This window comes from Tupaia chinensis, unplaced genomic scaffold, assembly GCF_000334495.1.
Source record: "Tupaia chinensis unplaced genomic scaffold, TupChi_1.0 Scaffold000541_1, whole genome shotgun sequence".
In the NCBI taxonomy this organism is placed as follows: Eukaryota; Metazoa; Chordata; class Mammalia; order Scandentia; family Tupaiidae; genus Tupaia; species Tupaia belangeri.
Window position 1 is genome coordinate 1,980,858 of NW_006160054.1, and position 23,096 is coordinate 2,003,953.

Sequence of the window (23,096 nt, forward strand, 5' to 3'; positions counted from 1 at the left end):
TAATAAAACCTGTATCAGAAATAGGTAAATGTACAGAACTTGTCAACTTTCTGGTTCAAAGGCAAATTGTTTAGGGTTAAAGTTTTCTTTCCTAAAATCACATTACTTCCTTCCTAGAATATTTTATTAATTTCTAAATCTTCAGGAATAATTTTTCACTACGCAGTGTTTTAGCTTCAGAGTCAGAGGAGTATTAGATGTTCTTAAACACAATTTCTTAATTATCAGCATAAAGAAAATTGAAATGCATGGAGTTCAGTGACTTCCCAGGGTCACATGGCCCGTTAGGGCAGAGCCAGGATTAGAAGCTGTGATTGCTGCATTCAGCTCTTTTCTTTTCCTCCACCTCATACTGCATTCAAGAGTGGCTCAAGCAACTTAAGGTAGTTAGTTTCCACAAAATACAGCCTGTCCCCTAGAGCTTATTTAGGTTTTCTTTGGACTCAAATAAATGGTTTATGGTATTCCGTTAAGTAAGAATTTAGATATGTCCTTATTTTTATTTCAAATGGCTGATTTTATAAAATAGTCCTTCTAATTATACACAACGCCTACATGATTTGTGCCTGAGTAAAGCTCCCTTCTCAACCCTTTCATTGTGTTTAGTCAACAGTTTTCAATTATCTCTTGACTGTATTAATAGGGCGCATATTCATTTCAATGCCAAAGTATTTCTGGGCTTTTGGATATCATTTTCCTTTGCAGTTCATAAATAAAGCGGATGGACAGGATTTCAAGAATCGCATCATTTCTGACTGCATATCGTCGATTTTATAGCCAGAAAGAGCTTTATAATCTTTCAGCGTATTCATGAATTAAATGAGAGTCAGTTCAAAGCACAGAACATTGGAAACAGATTCATGCAAAACAGCAAAGAGGAATAGTAATAGCATTATACTACTTCACAGGACTATATTAAGAGCAAAGAAAGTATCACAAGGCAGTCTAAAATTTCAGTGTTTGACATAAGTTATTTTTCTAATTCTAGTATAAGGTATTAGATTGCTAGTCACGAATGGGAGAGAGCAATTTTTAAAAGATACCTAGTGTTGTCTAGCTAAATGTTTATTATAATGATGTTTTATATCAATATCCCAGACTAAGTTTAAAAATGATGATTCAAACAAAATTGAATTCATTATGCATTTGGACTAATTTATTGATGCCAGTTGTTATAAGATAGGAAGAGCCTAAGATACAAAAATGCTCGGGCAAGCAGGTGGTATGGTGGTTAAGGTGTTGGAATTCCCACATGGCTGACCATGGTTTGAGTCCTGGACCTGGCAGCTTGCTTTCTCACTCTTCCTCTCTCTCTGTCTTTCTTTGGCAAAACTCATGTGAAAAATAACATTAGCGGGAACCAGCAGTTAGAGTAATGGCTATGTCGCTGGACTCCCACATAGTCGACCGCAGTTCGCGTCCCGGACCCGGTGGCTTAAAACTCACGCCGGGTGCGTGTGCGTGCGTGCCCAAGATCCCGAGAGGAGAATAGAGGAGAAGGGATTGCGGCATGGCCGTCCCCCCTGGGGAGTGATTTCTCGCTTTCTGTCTCTATGTTTCTCTCTGTCTGTCTGGCGAGCGCACATGCCCTATAGCGAAAAACTCTCCAAAAAAATAAAATATATTAGCAACAATAATAATAATAAATAATTCCTTTTTAAAAAAGATACAAAAATGCTCTCTTAAATGTACATTATCTTAAAATATCTAACAAATGCTGGTGATCGCAAATAAATTTTCCCAACAGTTTAATATATGGACAGGAGCTCTCATACACCTTCTGTTCATTTTTACTGGTAATTCTAAAATAATTTGAATGGCCATATTATTTTGTATTATAGCATCTGCCATCGATACTGGCCCTTTTAAAATGTGTTTGTGGAAGAAATGTTTAATATTGATTAGCATTCTAAAACATCTAAAAATATTTGAAGGCAAGTTTTAAACTTATTTTGGCATCTCAGAAGTGCAGATCTGTTTACTGCAAAGTTCTTTTTGATATATATATTAAAAAACAAAACAAAAAACACTGTCCTAAGTGATTTTGGTCTTCAGAGGCAATTATCATTTCATAATATCTGAGGATTCTGGGTGGAATTAGCATCAACTACAACCACAATAGGAGCTATTTTATCTATTTTATCTATCCATTTTGAATGGATTGATGAAATAAAACCTATGATAGGCACCCAAAGATTCAATAAGCCCTCTGGAAACAAACGAAGAGTTAAATATGTTTTGTTGTTGTTGTTGTTGTTGTTGTTTTTGCAGAACCCTAAATGGACACAATTTAAAGGCCAAACAATAAGCCGATATTTTACATTCTTCACATTCGTCCAAGTCCATCCAGTTTTTGACCCTTATGGCCTAACAGTTGCATTGCAGAACGCCCTAGACATCACTTTTTTAAAATCTGTATGCAAATTATAAGGAAGCATTTATGTCTTGGGGTTCAAGTTGAAGACAACATCTCAGTATACAAATTCTTGTACCTCTTAAAATCCTTTAGAATATGTTTGACAGAAAACAACGGTTTTTGTTGTTCATTTTTCCATTTCGAAGGTACTATGTATGCACATACCAAAATAAATGTTATTAAGCAAAGAAAACATACCAAATATATTTATTTCCAATTTCTCTCTAAATTATTGTATTTCAATGATATTGTAGTTTTGGATTCTACTTTTTTTTCAATAGAATAGAAACAGTTTAAAATTAATGTAAGTGCTTTACGAACTTTTTAAAAATTGCCTGAGGGCATGTGTGAGAGAGCAAGAGTGAGAAAACTTCCCTCAATGGGATGTGGTCACTCTGCAATCAATTTCCTTTCATTTCTTCTTCCCGCCAGGATTTTGGGCATGCACACACACTTACCATGTATGTTTTTTGAGCCTCTGGGGCCAGGATGTTAACTGTGGAGGGCCATGTGAGATATGGTTCCCTGTGCATAGAGCTATAGAGCCAGCTCCCAACTTGATTTTTAATACCTGTAAACTAGATTTGCCATAGATAATTATTATCTATAATTGGTCACTTGGTTACAAATGATTTTTTTTTTTTTTTTTTTTTTTTTGCTGTTCAAGGCGATGCACTGTTGCATTGAAACTTAGTCCAGAATGCACTGAGAACTTAAATTACACACTTCTATTACACTCATTTATTGCTTTATGGACTCTATATAGTCTTTGTTATTAAATGTCCCAAAGATTAATGTTGTGTGCTTTGCGAGAGCTCACTGTCCATCTGGTGGGAGTCAGGTAACAATGATCAGTATACAGAGTGATAAAGGGAGAGGCAGTGAGCCTTCCAAGAATAGACATAGGTGAACACACTCTGGGGTTAGGGAGAAAATGTCAGGACTGAGGAGAAGTGATTTGATCATAAAAATAGGAGAAGAGCCAGGTCCTGAAGGTTCTGCAGTGTTATGGTAGCACTCAAGTTAAATTGAACTTGAAAGTTAGGGGATCCTGTTAAAATATTTCCATGCATGGAAATGACAGGATCAGATTAGATTATATATTGGATATTGTGAACAATGCAAAATAATTTTTTTCATTAAAATAAAAAATGAAATTGTCATTTTAATACTAAGCCCAAACCTTGAGGGGAAAATATTTTTTTAGAAATATAAGTAGAATGGCCAACAAGTAAATGGCATGACATGATTTTGGAAGTTGTTCTAGTTTTTGGTTTTTTTTTTAAAGTATGCATACAAAATAATCAACATTTTACATAGTTTGAAGAAGTGCTCAGAAAAAAGTCCTTCAAACTCATTAAAGTATATTTACTTTTGGTTCTCATGTTTTCGGACTATTGTTAGTCTCATGGAAAATAAATAAAAATATTAAAAGAAGATTGTAAAGAAAAATGAGAATTCTGTCCCATAAAATTCCATAATTTTATTTAAAAAGAATGTCCAATTATATAGAGAGAATTGCAGTTATGCCTATTCAAACAATCTACCCCCAAGAATGTGTTTTAGCATTTATAATATAAATTCTAGAAATGTAACCTACCTAGAGAGAATATAGCTTTATTTTTAAAGTATCTATTTTATGCATTAAATACAGGGCATAAAGAAATGTCAAATTGTCTTTGAGACTGAGTTGAAAAAGGCTTATTTAGTATTCAGTCATTGGGAAAGTCATGTCATGTTTTTCTACACAAAATGTTGACCTAATAAAATGTTTAGTTTTGGTTAAATGTCTTCAGAGCACAAAGAATCAGTAAATAAAAATTTCCCCTCAATTTCATATTTTGCCCAAATTTTATTATTTTATTTTATTTATGGATTTTTGGATTATACTGAAAACATCCAGAGTTCTCCAAGATTGATTTAATAGGGATAACCAGAGGTGAAGTTAAATGCCATTCAGCAAGTAATACGCTACCCATGGCTTGCAGCAGAAGGCCAATTATTTGTCACTTTCTATGTGCCACAGTATTGGATACATTGTAGCTGCTTCTATTCATTGCTAGAATGAGTATTTCCTGTGTTGGCTGGGGCCTAAAAATATAATAATAAAAATAAATAACATTGCCATATGTCTTTAAGTACTTAGTTTTATTTTCACAAGCATAAGTTGTCTATAGATGAGCAATAGTTTATTTTCCTTTGGTTCTATTGTTTTCGTTCAATGGCACTTAAAAAAATAGTAGGATTAAACTTCTCTTAACTGCCAAAAAATTTAGGACATGAGCCTCCCTGCTACAATATAGAAAGAAATATCCCACTTCATACTCAAGCACTTTTAGTGTACCGCTAAGCTGCTCCCTAACTTGGTGCCCATATCATCAAAGAATGATACTCATTCTTTTTTTTTTTTTTTTTTTTTAGTTTTTCCTTTTTGATAGAACACGTGAAGAATGGATTTTTATTTAACTTTAATTATTTATTTTAATTTTACCAAAGAGGGACAGAGCAAGTGAGAGAGAGAGAAAGCAAACCACCAGGTCTGGGACTCAAATCATGGTTGGCCACGTGCCCTTAACCACCACACCACCTGCCAACTCTGATACTCATTCTTAAAAGATTTTTTTTTAATGGCTTAATATGTTAGGTTAGGTTTTTTCCTGAGAAAAAGCACAGTATAGTAAGTTCTGAGATATTTATTCTGTGACTACACAGAATGTTCAGCAAACGTTTTCTGGGTAAGGTCTGTCATCTTTTTCTGTTGTAGTTGGTGAAATGCCATTATTCAAATTAGCTTAGACATCTACGTCTGTTTTATAAAAGAATATTTTATGACAAAGAGCCTTCAAGTTCAATTTTTAAAACTGACACACAATTATGGTACAAATTTGTGGGATACCTTGTGATTTTTTTTCTCTACATGAATATAATCTTTATAGATCAAATCAGAGTAATAAACATGTCTATCATCTCATACATAAAACTAACATTTACACTTCCTAATAGCAACATTTTAATCCTACTTTTTGCATGCATCATAATAGTGTACAGATAATGTGCTAGCTTTATACAGAATTTGTGGAATATCTGTTTAACAGACCAGGAACCCTTGAAACATAGGAAACTAGGAAGAAGGTGATGGAAAATCTATTCCAGATTCTTACATTTATATAACTCCTACCTCATGAGGCCAGTTTTCTTTATCCGGAAAAAAAAAAAAAAAAAGGATTAGAATTTGTTTCTGTTCCTCTGGTAGTTTATTAGAAAATTATTTAAAGTTCTTGGCCATTGAGTTCTACCAGATTAAGTCTGATGTCACGTCCCACCCACCATGACCCACCAACGAGTAGCCTGGACAGCCCAGGCATGAGAAGTTGCCTTTCCTCCACAAACTAGCATCAGGTCATCTTGCAACATGAGCTGTGTGGGTCAGGGAAGAGAACCTCAGAGGGTGTGGTGGTTGTATTCAGGTACACAGTTTGTATACCACATGAGTTCCTCAGCTAAGGGAACTGCATGTCCAGTTGTGCTCCATTTACCAAGCCATGCTCCCTGCTGCAAGGCTGCCTCTCTGTTGATAAGTAATAGTTTTCTAATTTGTCTTCCTGGAGGGCATGCTTTTTTTCCCTAACACATCTGTCCTAGGAGGCACCTTTTATCCTATGGTAGGCTGGCTGGCTCAAGATCCTCCCTGTGGTTGGTCCACTGGATCACATTTCCTGGAATGCTGAAGGGGCCTCATAGGAAGCACACTTCTCCCACTCAAGGGAAAGGACCGGTCACCAGCCTGGCACTCTGATGTCTGTACTGTCTTCCCATAGGCGGATCAATTATTCCACTAGAACCCGAAGAATGTCCAGAAAAGGAATAATTTGATTAACATTGTGCTACCTCTGTTAAAAGAAAGAACCAAAACTATAAATAATTTCAATATCATAATATGCAATAAGCACAGATATAATTGCTAATAAAACCACACATCTTTACAAGGGAACTTGGAAAACTTCACGGAAAAATGGAATTAAAGTATGAGTTTATTTTGGTGCAAAATATTTTGAAATCATGCATAGGTTTTTCATAACATGTTAAAGACCCTATTGCATAGGTATAGTCATATATTTATACTACAAGTTGTGGTGAGGGGGTATGCTTCGTGTCACTGAAAAAGAAAAGAAAAGATCTTGAACCCATGGGTGCTCTTTCGTCTTCTACTTGGCTACCTTCCGATTCACTTCAAGTTAAATACAAACACTCCAGAGTTATTCAAGAGAGCTCTCTCTCTACATCCTTCTCTCTTACTTCTTTCATGCCAGCCTCCTTTCACTGTTAATTGACAGAGTGACCTCTCTGCCACCAGCCCAAGCTTTTGTGTTTGACATGACCAACCTGAATGCTCTCGGCGTCCCTAATTATCATTGCGTGATAGTCATAGGACCCTGACTAATGGGCCTCTCAAAAGGGACCCAGAAGACTTGTGATTTTTCTCCTTAATCTTTCTTGGCTCTTCAGAATTTACCATTGTTAGTTGATTTAATTCTTTTCATGGCCCATCTAAACTTACAACCGTTGGTTGATTTAATACTTTGATAATGTGCAACAAAAAGTTAAAATAGATTATTAACTCTTATACAACCATTTATCATTTTTACTCACAGAAAGTCTATAAATTAGACTTTTATAGAGAAACAGAAATTACTATATGTTTATTATGTTTCTAACTCTAAGGTGAATAATAAAAATATTGTCACAGAAGTGGCTTATAAGGCTGTAAACAAAATGGGTGCAGCATACAAATGGTCATTTTTACCTCCTTTAGCCAAGCTTTAACATACCACAAAAAGTATAAGTCAGTTTTCTGAAATCTGGTGAAAGATGGTTGAGAGTGCCATTTTTCTTAGAAAACGTGGCAATCCTTTGGGAGGAAAGAGTTCTCCAATTCTTGGGGTCTTTATTAGTGGCAATAAAAGTAAAGATCTGAGTTATACTCAATAAGCTTGCTAACCAGTAAGTCACTTCAGAGCACAGCGATAACCAAATGAATGTTTGTGTGCATGTTCGTGTGTTTTCACGAGCCCATTAGGGAAGGTATTTATGCAAACACAGCAACTTCCCACTGCTTAATGCTAAAAGATGACCAGAGTCTTAAAAGAAGTATCTTATTTATAGCTTGGCAACTTAGTTTGTCAGTACCACTTTTTAATATATTGGGTTGTCAGGACCAGCAGTTAGCGTAATGGCTACATCGCTGGATTCCCATGTAGTCAACCCCAGTTCGAGTCCTGGACCCAGTGGCTTAAACTCACGCTGAGTGCGTGTGCATGCGTGCCCAAGATCCCGAGAGGAGAATGGAGGAGAAGGGATTGCGGCATGGCCATCCCCCCTGGAGGGTGATTTCTCACTTTCTGTCCCTCTGTCTCCCTCTGTCTTTCTGGCAAGCGCACGTGCCCTATAGATAAACCCTCTCAAAATAAATAAATAAATAAATAATATGTATACATACATACGTGTGTGTGTATTGGGTTGTCGGAAAAGTGACATATTTTTCCATGTTATTCTATGTAAAAAATACATCATGACTTTTCGACAACCCAGTAGACCTTGCCACTTAACATTTTTTTTGGTGATGGTTGGTGGTGGTGTTGTAGGGACTGTGTGCTTGCTAGAGGGACAGAATGAGAAAGAGAGGGAAAGTGAGAAATCAACCCACAGGAGGAAGGCCGTGCCACAATCTCTTCTCCATTCTCCTTTTTGGATTTTGGACACTCATGAGCACCCACCCAGCATATTTTCAAGCCATCGGGTTTGGGACTTGAATCGCCGTCAGCCACGTGGGAGTTTAGTGCCTTAATCACCACGCATTACCTCCTGGCCCCATGCCATGTACCTTCTCATGAGGAAAAAAAAAAAAAAAACGTACCATTCATCTTCCTTAGACCAAGGGATACATTTTGTTGTATTAATTATTACTATGAGTAAGATCATCTTTATTGATCTAATCTGAACTGTGTTTAAAGTATCTATGAAAGGTACAGTAAGACCATCTCCTAAATCTATGACAGAAAAGCCTATAATACATTGCTTATGTTTATTTGATCTTTTCAGGGGAAAGGAAGACAACAGTGTCCTGTACAAAAATCATGAGCAAAAATATCAGCATTGTGGATAACAAGAAGTGCAAATATTTAACCAAGCCAGAACCACAGATTCGAAAGTGCAATGAGCAGCCGTGTCAAACCAGGTAAACCAGTTCCAGCAGTCATTAGAGCCTTATACAGGCATTAATGCTGGCTTTTCAAACACAGAATATTAAAATCACATTTTCTTGAGCATAGTGCAAGGGACTATGTACCAAAATGTAAGCTTTTTCTTTTTAAGAATTATTTAATTTTAGTTGTGATTATTATTATTTGTTTTTAATTTCCTATAGGGCACATGTGCTCATCAGAGAGAGAGAAAGGGAAAGTGAGAAAGCATGCTTCCAGGTCTGGGACTCAAACCATGGCTGACCATGTGGTAGTCTAGCACTTTAACTACCATGGCATTTCTGGTCCCCCAAATGTAAGCTTCTAAAAAAAGCCTAAGAAAGGTTAAGATTTATCTCTGTTTTGACTGTGCTCTCCACAGTGTGAAAATAACCATTTAATGAGTCAGGAGGGAGTAGTTCAAATAATTTGCTACTCTGTGGATCACCTCTTTAGAAATCTGGTTATTTGATGGAATTTTGCTGTTTGTACTTGAGTTCTCTGTAAGAGTCTGTTACAACCTGCTAGGAGTAATATAAACCAAAGCAGGACTGACCAGGATCCAGAACCCAGTAAGAAAGTCAGGGGCAATGTGGTCGTTCTGCTTCCTGGGCCAAGATCCTCACTTCCTATCCCAAAGTTCCCAATTCCTGCTCTCTGATCACCAGATTTCTGACCTGTCTTGGTCACCTTTGACTTTCTTCAGTGAGTATTAGACAACAAAGCAAGGAAGAAACTCAAGTGTCGGCAGTAAAAGAGTAATATGAGCAGCTCAAAGTAGGATACAGAGAAGCCCAGGCCTTAGTGACCAGAAGATGAGGCAGAAACACAATGAAACCTGAGCACAGTGTTGGAGTAGCCTAGCAGCAAAGGCCTTGGCACAGCTGCCAACATGGGGCCCTTGAAAATCCACCAGCTTCACATATGAATTTATGCTGAGCTTGAATGGACAAAGACCTACTTTCAAAACTCCTAAAATATTTTAGGGATAGGACAGCAAAAAGTATGTAAGGTTGGGGCCAGCCTATGGCCTGGTGGTTAAAGCACTAGAGCCCACATGGCTGACTGCCCCATTGCAACCCGGGCCTGCCAGCTTGAAGAACACACTGGGCACATGTCTGTGTGTCTGTGTGTGCCCAGCCGCAAACCTGAAAAGAGAGATGGAGAGAGGATTGCAGTGTGACTGTCACCCAATGAGGATGCTTTCTTCTTCTTCTCTTCTCTTTTTCTCTCTCTCTCTCTCTCCCCCTCAACCCCAGCTCTGACAAAGATACATGCCCTCTATCAAACTAAATATATTTTTTCATCATCAGAAATTGCTTTTCATTTTATTGTCAATTAAACATACTTTTTTTTCTTTTCTTCCCCTGTTCCCCTCCTTCCCTCCCTTTATTACTTACCCCAGTATTATCCCTGTCCTTACTATCTCTAGTATCCACTGTTGCCCTCCCTACTGCTTCCAAACTTTCAGTTTCTGCCATAGAGCACAGATAATCAGTATATATTGAGTGGGGACATACAAAATCTGTGTGTGTGTGTGTGTGTGTGTGTGTGTGTATATATATATATATATTAATGTAAGATTGGATGGATTCCTCTAGAATATGGGGAGAGGAATATTTTCTTTATCTCAACACTCAGGAATTTGTTGAGGTTCACTGTTTTAGGACATAGTTAGTTGTGAGTACTTACAGAGTTAAACAGGGAATTGCTCTCCCCTTCATAATAGTTTCTGCAAGGCAGTCATGATGAATTTCTTTTTTCATGTTTGTTTTCCCTTAGGTACATGCATTCACTGGAGAGACAGAGAGAAGGAAAATGAGAAATTTTCTTATGGGCTATGGCTTCCATTCTTCTCTCCAGAGTTGGGGCACACACACACACGTGTGATGTAATTTTCAAGTCACTGGATCTGGGACTCAAACCATGGTCAGCCATGTGGGAATCCAGCACTTTAGCCACCGTGCACCTGCTAGCCCCATTATGGTGAATTTCTATACCCTGCAACTCAGATAGGCAAACTGTTTTATAGCAATGTGTAACTCAGACAGTCTTCTCCATGACCTTCCACCACAATGAGTAAATGGGGGGAAGGGTGGAGGAAGGAGGAACAGAGTTCCTGTTAACCATATTTGGGCTCTTCTGTCCTAGGTGATCTCTGGGAATTAGTGTCATCGATGAGGAGCAAATGCTCAGTTCTGATTTCCTTTACTCCTCTTTCTCCCTCCCTCCCTTCTGTAGCACTTCATCCTGAGTTCCCTCTATGTCTACCTTAACTCAGGTCCTAAACCATCCAGATCTGGCTCATGCCACATGAGCCAGAGCTTACAAAGATTTGGAAGATTCTTCCTCTACAAACTCAAAATGTTGAGGCTTACTTTGCTGTAAATTCAACATATCTAGATAGCAAAAGCTAATTAGCAACTTTTCCATCCTTTCACGTATTTCTGCTGTAATAACCCTACCCCCCCCAAGCAAATATATCCTTCTAAAACAATAGGAGAAAGATATGTAAAAGATGTGCAAAGGAAAAAAAGTGCATTTATCTACTTTCCGTAATACTACATGCATTGAACCTCCCTGTGTGGAAGCTTTTCAGCCTCGGTCTGGAGGAAGTCATAGTACAGCTTGACTCTATGCTGCGCAGTGATCGGACAGGGTGTCCCCTTGAACCCATGTCATCCTGAGTCAGGTGCTTGGGTGTCTTCTACTCAGTGCTGGACAGGTACTCAGGCAGAATTTTTGACCTTTGCCTCAACAGCTAAAGAACCCGGCTCCTTATCATTACCGCTATTCCTAAGAAGTCTCTTTTTCTATCTGTTTTAATGGATATTAAGATGCTAAATTATCTTGTGTTAATTATTTTATTAAAGTATTTAAAACCACATTTGTTTTATATTCCATGCAGTTTTCCATTCTAAAAATTATTTTATTTTATTTTTCCAATTTGCCATAGGGCATATGTGCTCACCAGAGAGAGAGAGAGAGAAAGTGATAAAGCAAACCATCAGGCCCGGAACTCAAACCATAGTTGACCGTGTGGAAGTCCAGTGCCTTAATCACTGCACCAGTTTTTTTCATTTTGATGAAAAATCCATGCCTTTTTTTAAGTGTCTTTTGTTTTTTGATGCATTAGAAATCTTGAATGAAATAGACTTGAGGACTAGAGCTTATTTGGCACTTGTACATTTGTGAAGAGACAGAATGTACTAACCGTCATCCACTGACCTCAGCTATCTTGGGGGAAATAATGACTTGGTAAAAGGAATCATTTTAAAAGGTCAGTACGTTTCAGTGTGAGAGATTTTTGTAGCTAGGGACAGGACATCGTCTTTGTTAGAAATTATCTTCCTTCCCTTGGAAAACGAAGCTGTTTATTTTGAGCCACCAAGAAGTGATGTCAGTGAAGCTAATCAAAATACTGGAAAGAAAGAACTGGACATGAGCAATTATTAAGGCTCATCACAGCAACATTTTCCAAGACTTACTAGCAGGATACAAAGGTTCTCTGATCTTCCCTCTTTATCCACTCTAGCAAAAGGTATTCTCATTTCCACTCATGGTTTTACAAAAAAATCACCAAATGACCTGATGGCGCCCTATATGCCGAGTATAAAATAGACCATTACATTACCAAACAGTTTTGTAAGGAGATATCCTAGAGATAAAGAAATGAAGTCATTCCAAATGAGATGAATTCTAAAATACAAACACGTTTTCTCCCATTAGAATACATTTTACAGTGTAGTTCTATTTTTGACCAGTTTCATAGGAATAGAAAAAGTAGCTTTTTATCTGTAAGATTCCATAGAATTGCAAATGCAGTCATGTTTCATATAAGCACATTTTAGTCAATTACAGACCACATATACAAAGTTGGTTTCAGATTATAATGGAACTGAAAAATTCCTATTGCATAGTGGCATTATAGCTGTCATAGTACCCAACATTGCTCCCATGTTTATGGTGATGCTCATGTAAAAAAAAAAAAAAAAAAAAAAAATCTGCACTTGGGCCAGCAGGTGGCATAGAGATCAAGGCACTGGATCCCATATGACCACCTTTGTGGTTCAAGTCCCAGACCCAGTGGCTTGAGAATCATGTTGGGTGCATGTATGCATATGTTCAAAATCCCAAGGGAAGAATAAGAAGTGATTGTGGCATGGCCATCCCTCCCAAAAGGATGATTTCTCACTTTCTCTCTCTTGCTCCCTTTCTCTCTCTGGTGAGCGTATGCACCCTATAGCAAAAACAAAAACAAAAATACTGCACTGCCTGTCGTGTAATAGTATAGCACATACAATTTTGCACAATAGGGAATACTTGATAAAAAGCAACTGTGTTATTGTTTCATGTATCTACTATACTATGCTTTTTATTGTTGTTTTGAATATACTCCTCAAAATTGTTGTTTTTGGTTTACTGTAATTTAGTATGCTGTGTGACATCAACAGCCACACATATCTCAAGTTTACCTTGTCTATTGATTGCATCAATTTCTCCCTTGCTTAACTTAAGCTTGTGTCATTTTGTTCATCCTGGACCCTAAGTATATAAAACTCATAGCTGGGACTAGCAGTTAGCGTAATGGCTATGTCTCTGAACTCCCATGTAGTCGACCGCAGTTCGAGCTCCAGACCCAGTGGCTTAAAGTCACTCTGGGCGCATGTGCATGCGTGCCCAAGATCCCGAGAGGAGAATGGAGGAGAAGGGATTGTGGTGTGGCCATCCCACCAGGGGGTGATTTCTCGCTTTCTGTCTCTCGTCTCTCTGGTGAGCGCACATGCTCTATAACAAAAAAATAAAAAAACACACAGCTAAGGATGCCAGTAAGAGGCCATGTTGTGGTTATCTGGAAATGAAATTAAAAGTGATTGAAGTCTACAAAGATAGTCTGTATTTATACCTTATGTTTACTGAAACTTTTCTGTTTAGATATGTGTTAATACATAGATATTAATACTTACTGCTGTGTTACAATTGCCTGTCGTATTTAGTCAAGTAACATGATGTCCAGGTTTGTACCCTGCAAGCAATGGACACAAGCATCTAGCCTGGAAATGTCCTAAGCTGTGCCAACTACATTTGTGCCAGTACACACTGTCATGTCCACACAATGATGAAATCACCTGGTAGCACATTTCTTAAAAAGTGTTCCTGGTGTTAAGCAACGCATGACTCTACTTCTCTTTGCAGTAGTATCTTCTGGGTCCCATAGTTGGCTCTCACAGAAGAATTTAAATTGTGATTATTTAAATTCTTAAATTCTTGCCTTGCTATTCTTGTGTATAAATGTGAAGTAGAACCTAAATTTGGAAAATTAGTATCCACTTGAAGAAAAATCTACTAGGGAACTCCAAACAAAATGGTAGGTCTGCATTTTACTTGATAGACCAGTAGAGAAGAACCTTGTGAGACAATGCTGGGGTGGAAAAGTTATCAAGGGTTTTGAGTGTTTTTGTTTCTTTGCCTTTTTTCAGAAATAATTTCAGAAATTAATTCTAAATAAGCCATTTAGAATTAATCCATTTTACAGATGAGAAAACTAGGCCATAAAAGTATGTGACTCTTCCAAACGTGGATCATTGCTAGGGATATTTGAGCTTAGGTAAATCTGAAGTAATTGAGGCTGTGTTGGTAAAACAGATACCTAAAATGCATTTCGAGATGTCTTTCATGAAAAGCTATTATTTGAAACGTGTCAAGGATGCAAAGAATGTGGTATTGATCTATTACTTCAGGGAACCTACATACCAAAAAGAGAAAGAAGGCCAAACTCCTTAGGTAGCCTCTGTACCTCTCCACCTCACTAGGGAGTATCCAATAAGCCATCTGAGGGCCACAAGCCAGGCGACAGAGGGTAGAGACGAGGTTATTTCCTGTTGGTTGGAGGTGGCCCTTCTTGGTTGATGGGCCTTGGCGCTGGCTGTCAGGCATCTGGGCAGAGGATCCTACTTCAACTAATGCCCTGAAGTGAAGATAGAAAGTGCTTGGAGAGACAGCTTAGCAGATGCTTTATTTCCCAAACAAATGAGAAACAAGCTAGAAAATAGATACAATAGTGTAAGCCATTCTTTTAAAATACCGAAGTATATATATTATGCAGTATTATGTGTACTGAGTGCCTGTGGCAGCTTAGGCAACATGATAATAAACCCTGTAACAAAAGAGAAAAATAGAAACTGACAGCTATAAAGTAATAGTTCAAGAATTCAGGTAGCTGGTAAGATCTCCACCACTAACCTCAGGGCTTTGGACTGCTCTCCATTCAGCTGAAACAGGGCCGTGCACGTACGTTAGTTTGGATCCCCCTATAAGATCGTCCAGGTGATGGGAAATGGGAGGATTTTTATTGACAGGAATCATACGAATACCAAATTTCACGAAATTACTTTTCTGATTCCTTCCTGAAATACATTCGGTGAGGTATTTAAATTAGTGGTCCTTTCCTGAGGGATGATGTCTCGCTTTCTGTCTCTCTGTCTCTCTCGGTGTCTCTGGCAAGCGCACATACTCTATAGCAAAAAATCTCCATCCAGGTATTAAAAGATGGACTATGTTGGCTTGGTGTCTGAATCAGTGAAAAAAGAAAAAATTAATCTTGGAGTCCTGAGGACTTGTAAAATGGAGTCACATTAAGTTAACCCTGGGCTTAACACTCTGATGTCTCTGATTACATCTAAGCTAGCCTCCAGAAACATCCGTAGCTCCATCTGGAAGGATATGTCCTTCCACCGAAATCTGCTGCCAGCAATAGGCACAGTGCATCAGTTTTATTTGGGGAGAGGGGCTTCCCCGTAGGAGACGGGCTTCTGGAACCTCGCTGTCTATGCCCAGCTCTCCTTTCCATTTCTGGCTCCGCCACCTCATGGCCTTTAGTAAGTTCCTGAATCTCTGTGTGCCTTTATTTTCTTTTCTGTGAATGGCCATTGATTGTTGGGGGACCTACCACACACGGTATTGCAAATATTTTTAAAAGAATAGGAAGAACTCCTGGATATTAGCAATCTGATATTCACAAAAATCCCTCAATGCAACAGTTCAATAAGCATTAAAAGGCTGCATAGGTACAACATACGTACTTTGAGATTCTAGTAAGAACAAGAACCTGAGATAAGAAATATGGAACATGTAAGTCAATAGTTAACTTGTTTCCGGTGACTCTAACTTTGCTTTTAGATGGATGATGACTGAATGGACCCCGTGTTCACGAACTTGTGGAAAAGGGATGCAGAGCAGACAAGTGGCCTGTACTCAACAGCTGAGCAATGGAACTCTGATCAGAGCCCGGGAGAGGGACTGCGCGGGGCCCAAGCCCGCCTCTGCCCAGCGCTGCGAGGGCCAGGACTGCATGACCGTGTGGGAGGCAGGAGTGTGGTCTGAGGTGTGGCCTACCCGCATTTCTTTTCTTTTTCCTCCTCTGACTCTTAGCTTGTACAATCTCCTCTTATGTATTGTCCAGAATCTCTCAGGGTGGCATTTAATATTTTCAGTATCATTGGGACCAGCAGATGGCATAGCAGTTATGTCCCTGGACTCCAACAAGACTGACTCCAGTTCAGGTTCCAGACTCGGTAGTTTGAAATTCACACCAGGTGTGTATGCATACATGCCCAAGATCCCAGGCAGAGAATGGAAGAGAAGGGATTGTAGCGTGGCCATGCCTTCTGGGATTGATTTCTCACTTTCTCTTTTACTGTCTTTGTCCCTTTCCCCCTACCCAGTGAGCACACATGCCCTAAGGCAAAAAAACTCTTAAAAAAAAAGAAAGAAAGAAATATTTTTAATACTATTAGTGTTGCTGGTGATAAAAGGGATAGACAAATGATTTTGAAGGTAGAAAAAGACAAAAATATTAATATTAATATTCTATATATATTGTAACATAATCCAGAGCATGTTTTATATACATTTTATAATTTTTCTTTTTGGTTTATATATGAGAGGACTTTTAAAAGTTTGTAGAAGAATGGAACTAAAATAGTTTATTTTGGTACAAAACTTTGAAACCATGTATAGTATTTTCAGAATATACTTTCCCATGAACTTTATGAAGACCCTTCCTACTGTAAGTACACTCTCAAGTAAGCACACATTAAAGTACGCATTTTCCTCATTGCATATACCTGAATGTTTCAAAGGGTAATTAGGGTCAACCAGGTGGGGGGGAGGTTAAGGCACCTGGGTCCACGTGGCCATCTGAGCAGTGTTAAGTCCCAGACCCAGAGCCTTGAAACACATGCTGGGCATGTGTACACACATGTGTGCCAAAAATTTCAAGAGAAGAGTGGAGAAAAAGAGATCGTGGAGTGATCATCCCCCTGGAGGGTGCTACCTCACATTCTCTTCCTCTCTGTCTCTCTGTCTGTCTCCAGCGAGCACACACACCCTATAGTATAACTAAAGATAAACAAATACATAAATAAAAAGGTGATCAATCTTTAACAACCACGTTACACAGGCACAGAGCATGCTTTTTTCCCCATAAATCTTTTTTTAATTAATTAATTTTAAGATATTTTTATTATTATTCATACATTAAATTGCTATGCATCATTTAGATTATGAAGAGACTTTACCCACCCTGATATACACCTCAGTCCAGCCCAGTTGAGACCACCATACGCATCCTCGTCAACAGATAAACTTTATCTGTGTCCCACAAGTGTCTCACCTCCCCCCCAAAATTTCCTATGCTCTTCCCCTCTCACACTCTCTTTCCACTTTGTCTCTAGTGTCCATTACAATTTCTAATACTTTTATAGTCTCCACTTTGGCTTGATGAAATAAAGGTCCTGTGTGATGCCTGCTTTGGAAAAACATGGCAGTTCGATGCACATTTCATAATAGGGAGGATAAGTGTAAATGAGAGCACGTTATATCTAGAAAAGACTGGTGGAAGATACACGTTTTAGTCTGTTTTCGTTCTTGACTAAGCATCAATTATTTATGAAAGTAATGATACTTTTTTTTTTTTTTTGGAGAGATTTTTACTATAGGACGCGTGCGCTCGCCGGACAGACAGAAAGAGACATAGAGAAAGAAAGCAAGAAATCACCCCCCAGGGGGGATGGCCATGCCACAATCCCTTCTCCTCTATTCTCCTCTCGGGATCTTGGGCACACACGCACATGCACCCAGTGTGAGTTTTAAGCCACCAGGACTGGGACGCGAACCGTGGTCGACTACATGGGAGTCCAGCGACATAGCCATTACTCTAACTGCTGGTTCCCAGTAATGATACTATTTTTGAACCAAACTATATTGTCAATCTATGCAGTGATTTAGAATGATGACTTGTAGGGGTTTATAATTACATAAAGAAATTCTTCATTTTATTTTGCTAATTTTCTCTATTTAAACTTTAAGAAGTCAGTGTTTTTAAGAAATTACATTCTGTGAGAAGTTGTCATTTTTCACAAATGTTTCTTAAGGCTAAAGAAGTGAGTAGGTCTTCACAAAAATTAAGTGAAGAATTTCTTTATATGGTTATATTTTAAATATAAAATGGTTGGGAAAGTCATGACATATTTTTTGTGTTTTTCTATTCATAAATGCATCATGACTTTCCTGACCACCCAATATTTCTTATCAGTGAGATTTTAGTAATTTACATTTTGGTCACTGTATAGAATTTGTCCTTTTTTTTTTTTTTAAGAGATTTTTTTGCTATAGGGCACTTGCACTTGCCAGAGAGACAGAAACACAGAAAACAATCACTCCCCAGGAGGGATGGCCACACCGCAATTTCTTCTCCTCTGAGAATTTTGGGCATGCACGCACACACACCCTGCGTAGCCATTATGCCATCTGCTAGTTCCAGTATGTGTTTTTCTTAAATAATCCCTATGTTATATCGCTGGTCCAGTGCTCCTGAAACTACTTATCTCCAGCTCCATGTGGCTTCTGATACTAGTGTTTAGCCTGGTGTTACCCTTTCTTTTAGCCTTTTTTCTTTTACATAGCTCTTCTGTAAATAAATGCTTTGTGAGAGATGATTTAAAACCAATACTTAACGTAATTTCATCTGTAGTCTACATCTCCTAATGAGCGACTTTACCCACACCCTCTCCATTCCCTTCCAGTGCTCAGTCAAGTGTGGGAAAGGTGTACGCCATCGGACTGTGAGGTGCACTAACCCGAGAAAGAAATGCGTCCTCTCCACCAGACCCAGGGAGGCCGAAGACTGTGAGGATTATTCGAAATGCTACGTGTGGCGAATGGGTGACTGGTCTAAGGTGAGCATCATTTGGTGTGTTCCTTGCAGTGGGTTTCAGTGATGTCAGCTCTGCTCCAGGTGCTATAACCATGTGGAGTTTTTTGGGCATGCACCAAAAATAAATTTGTATTTTAATTCCGTTTTCTATGAGCTTTTTGAAGTCCCCTTTGTATGCCCTGGTTCAAATCCTGACTGTCTGTCTGTAATCATGATTTCTATAGACCTGCATTAAAAATTTAGTGAGATAGGGGTCAGCAGGTGATGTGGTGGCTAAGGTACTGAACTCCCACGGGATCTGACTGCAGTTCAAGTCCTGGATCCAGTGGCTTGAAAATCATGCCAGGCACATGTGTGTGAGTGCCCAAAATCCCAAGGGGAGATTGGATGGGAAAGGATTGTGGCATAGCCATCCCCTTTGGGGTGAGTTCTCACTTTCCTTGTCTCTCTCTATATAAGCACAGGTGCCCTATGGCAAAAAAAAAAAAAAAAGAAAATTAGGTGAGATAAAATGTATAAAGCACTTAGCAACATACTTAACACAAATGAATGCTCCCCGAAATAATAGTTGTTATTGTTGGGTGTTTTTGCTAGTTTTTATTGATATAGGTTTTTCTCAGCATATTTTTGCTTAAATTTTATAGAATAAACTGAATGTAATCAGAGAAGCAACTTCAAATATAATTAAAGAAGATGACAGCAGTACCAAAAACAAAAAGGGAACTCACCTATAAATTGGTAAAAGGCATCTTTACTCAGCAACTTTTGGGGTTGTCTTTAGTAGAAATGGAAAGGAAAAGAGTTCTTGAAGCCCTTTGTTCAAATCAAGTGGACACAATTGATTTGACTAAAGAACAGTGAATTTAATTCGTAATAATAATGTTTGGTTAAAACCCATATGAGGGGCTGGCATAATAGTAATATCACTGAACTCCCACATAATCGACAGCAGAAGGTGTAATGGTAATATCACTGGACTCCCATGTAGTTGACCACAGTTTGAGTCCTGGACCCGGCACCTTAAAACTCATACTGGGCACATGTACATGTATACCCAAAATCCCGAGAGGAGAATGGAGAGAAGGAATTGCAGCATTGCCATTTCCCCGGGGGGTGTTTTCTCACTCTGTCTTACTGGCATACACATTCTCCCTATAGCAAAATTCTCTCTAAAAAAAAAAAAAAAAACCTGTTAGGAAATTGGAGCCCCAAATATACTTGAGCTATAGAAAATCCTTAACATCAGGACTCCACGAGGTATCCATAAACTCCATGTTTATGGTAAAATTTTGATTATGTCTTGGTATAAATAGCTCTAAATGTGAGTTTTCAGAAATCTAAGTATTAATCAAATGATTCCATGTTCAGTTGTGATATTCTCTAATAATTATTATAGAACCACAAAGTTCTAGAGCTTACGTGAAACATTATAAATGCGCTCTCCTTCCCCCTTTATTTTATGAATGAAAAAGAGCCAGGCCATGATGGAGAGGAGCGTGGCAGTTATTGTTGAATTCCCTAAAAGACCTTCTGGGGAAGATCTTTCAATGTATTTGAAAGCACAGTGGTCAGGCAGATTTTCCTGTGTTGCTTCGTCTGAAATCCATGACATTTAAACTCTAACATGGGTCCAGCTCCATGGCCTGGTGGGTAAGAGAACCAATCCCATATGGCCAACCACACAGTTTGAGGCATGAATGCAATGGTTTAAAATACATGCTCGGTGTTGTGTATGCATGCCCCAACCCTCAACAGAAGGAGAAGGGATTACAATGTGAACACACCCTATTAAGGGGAGATCTCTCCCTTTCTGTCTCCTCCCTTTCTCTCTGGTTCTTTTTTTTGGGGGGAGGGGGGACAGGGAGAGAGGTTTTTGCTATAGGGCACATGTGCTCACCATAAAGACAGAGAGAGACATAGAGACGGAAAGTGAAAAATCACCCCCCAGGGGAGATGGCGGCGCCAAAATCCCTTCTCCATTCTCCTCTCAGGATCCTGGGCATGCATGCACACATGCCCAGCATGCGTTTAAGCCACCAGGTCTGAGACTTGAACCGCAATCAACCACATGGGAGTCCAGTAACATAGCCATTATGCCAACTTCTGGCCTCTCTCCGTGTCTGCTTCTATTCAGTGAATGTACCTGCTCTATGGGAAATTAAAAAAAAAAAAATCTGAGATATTTTCTTGTGATTATTTATGCCTTTCCTCGCTAAGGAAAGTTGGCACATTAAAATTATATCTTAGTTCTCAGAAAGCTATACACTCTTCACACTGTTTACAACATTCAGGGTTCACATGGGGACTCTTTAAAGGATGTATTTGTAAATGACGTAAATCAGGCCCTGCCTGCAGAAGTAAGAAATATGCAGCTTAATCCCAGCAATTTTTAACTGGAGGATCATATAAGAAAACTTCACACTTTAGAGTAAACAACTTTGAGGCAGCAGAGGGTTCCAAATAAACTACAACTCCTTTCTGTTATGTTCAATATTTATGATTCTGCAAAACTAACAGAGAGAAATAGAGTAGGAAAAAAACATCAGCTTAGAAGTCAAGAGACCTCAGGGGCTGGGTGATGGCTGGTGGCCTGGTGGGTAGGATGTCTGGATTCCATATGGCTGACCACGTGCTTCCAGCCTCTGCTGACAGCTTGGAAAACACGTTGGACGCGTGGTCGTGTGAGGGCAAAACTTGAGGGGAGAAAGGAGGAGGAATTGTGTTGTAGCCACCCCCAGGTATACTTCCTCACTCTGCCATCTGTTCCTCTCTCCTGGAGCACACATACCTTATAGCAAATTTAGAAAAAGAGAGAGAGAGGTGGGGAACACCCTTCTCATGCAGAAGAGTGAATTGGGTAAGCCATTGAATGTCTTTATGTCTTTGTTGCCATATGAATGCAATTTTTTAAATGGAAAACACCAGTGTTTTAATATATGTAATATATCTACATCTATCTGTCTTTCTATCTGTACATACAACTTCTATTTCTTTTGGCTTTTGTAGTTAGCTGGGGGTTTAAAAAACATCAATCTTGGAGTAGGGATTGCTGCTGAACTTTGGGGACAAATAACTGAGTCCTGCCAGGAGTAGGACTTCTAAGAGGCGACTGTGTCTGGGAGACTGTGGTCCCCTGCCAGTTTTGCTGGCTAGAAGCAGATCTCAGGATCCAAAGGGAGCACACAGCTCCTGAACATTGAAGGTGTTTATGCCTGAGATGAAATGGAGCTCTATTTAGGCAAGAGGTATGCTTGTGTGTACAAAGCAAAAATCAACACAGTAATTCCTCGTAGGAAACCAGTAAAACCAGATTAATCTGGGGAAAGGTTACTTGTTCACATGGAAACCGTGGAATGGTTTGAGCCAGATTCCGAAGCAACCTTCCTGCTAAGGCCATTGGATACAGAATCCATGTGATGTGGTACCCTGCTAGAATTCAAAATAATGAAAAGTAAATTAAGTAAAAATAGGTTCATGTTCTTGTAAATAAAAAAAAAGGTTATTAAAAATATTTTTATGGGGACCAGTAGATAGTGTAATGGTTATGTCACTGAACTCCCACATAATTGACCATGGTTCAAGTCTCAGACCTGGTGCCTTGAAACTCACACCAGGCACATGTGCTTGCATACTCAAGATCCTGAGAGGAGAATGGAGAAGAAGGGATTGTGGCATGGCCATCTCCCTGGGGGGTGGGTGATTTCTTGCATTCTCTCTCTCCAGCAAGCACATGCACCCTATGGCAAAAATCTCTCTTAAATAAATAAATAAATAAATAAATAAATACACACACACACACACACACACACACACACACACACACACACACATAAATGTATCACCAGAGTTAGAAAAAAAAAATAACTACTCTAGGGGTTTGCGAAGTTTTTCCTAGAGTTTTATTTAAACAAAACAAATGGGCCTGTTGGGGCCTCTGGTTCATCCGAGTAGTCAGCCAGTGAGGAAGAGGCAGGACAGGATGAGGAGGCAGAGAGAGCACTGAGTGGACTGCGGGGTAAGATCACCTGCTGTTCCCATTTCATTCATTGTAGGGACTCCTTTCTTTGGACTAGTAAAGTTCTGAAAAATTCCTTAAATAAAATATTTTTTCCAGCTCTAGTGATAAATAAAAATATTTTTAATGACTGATACTTTTTAAATCCCTAGTTAACTGCAAAACCCAAAAGACATAGTCATAAAAAAACATTTTATGTATTGGTTTCAT

The 23,096-nt window shown here is 38.8% G+C and overlaps 1 protein-coding gene across 1 annotated transcript in view; it reads left to right on the forward strand.

Annotated features, from left to right (window-relative positions):
- The window catches only part of ADAMTS19 (ADAM metallopeptidase with thrombospondin type 1 motif 19), a 287,126-nt gene that overhangs the window by 237,741 nt on the left and 26,289 nt on the right, over nucleotides 1–23,096 (forward strand). Inside the window, 3 exon segments of the mRNA XM_027775296.1 lie at nucleotides 8,516–8,651; nucleotides 15,835–16,039; nucleotides 18,741–18,893. Coding sequence (XP_027631097.1) covers nucleotides 8,516–8,651; nucleotides 15,835–16,039; nucleotides 18,741–18,893 — 494 coding nt within the window.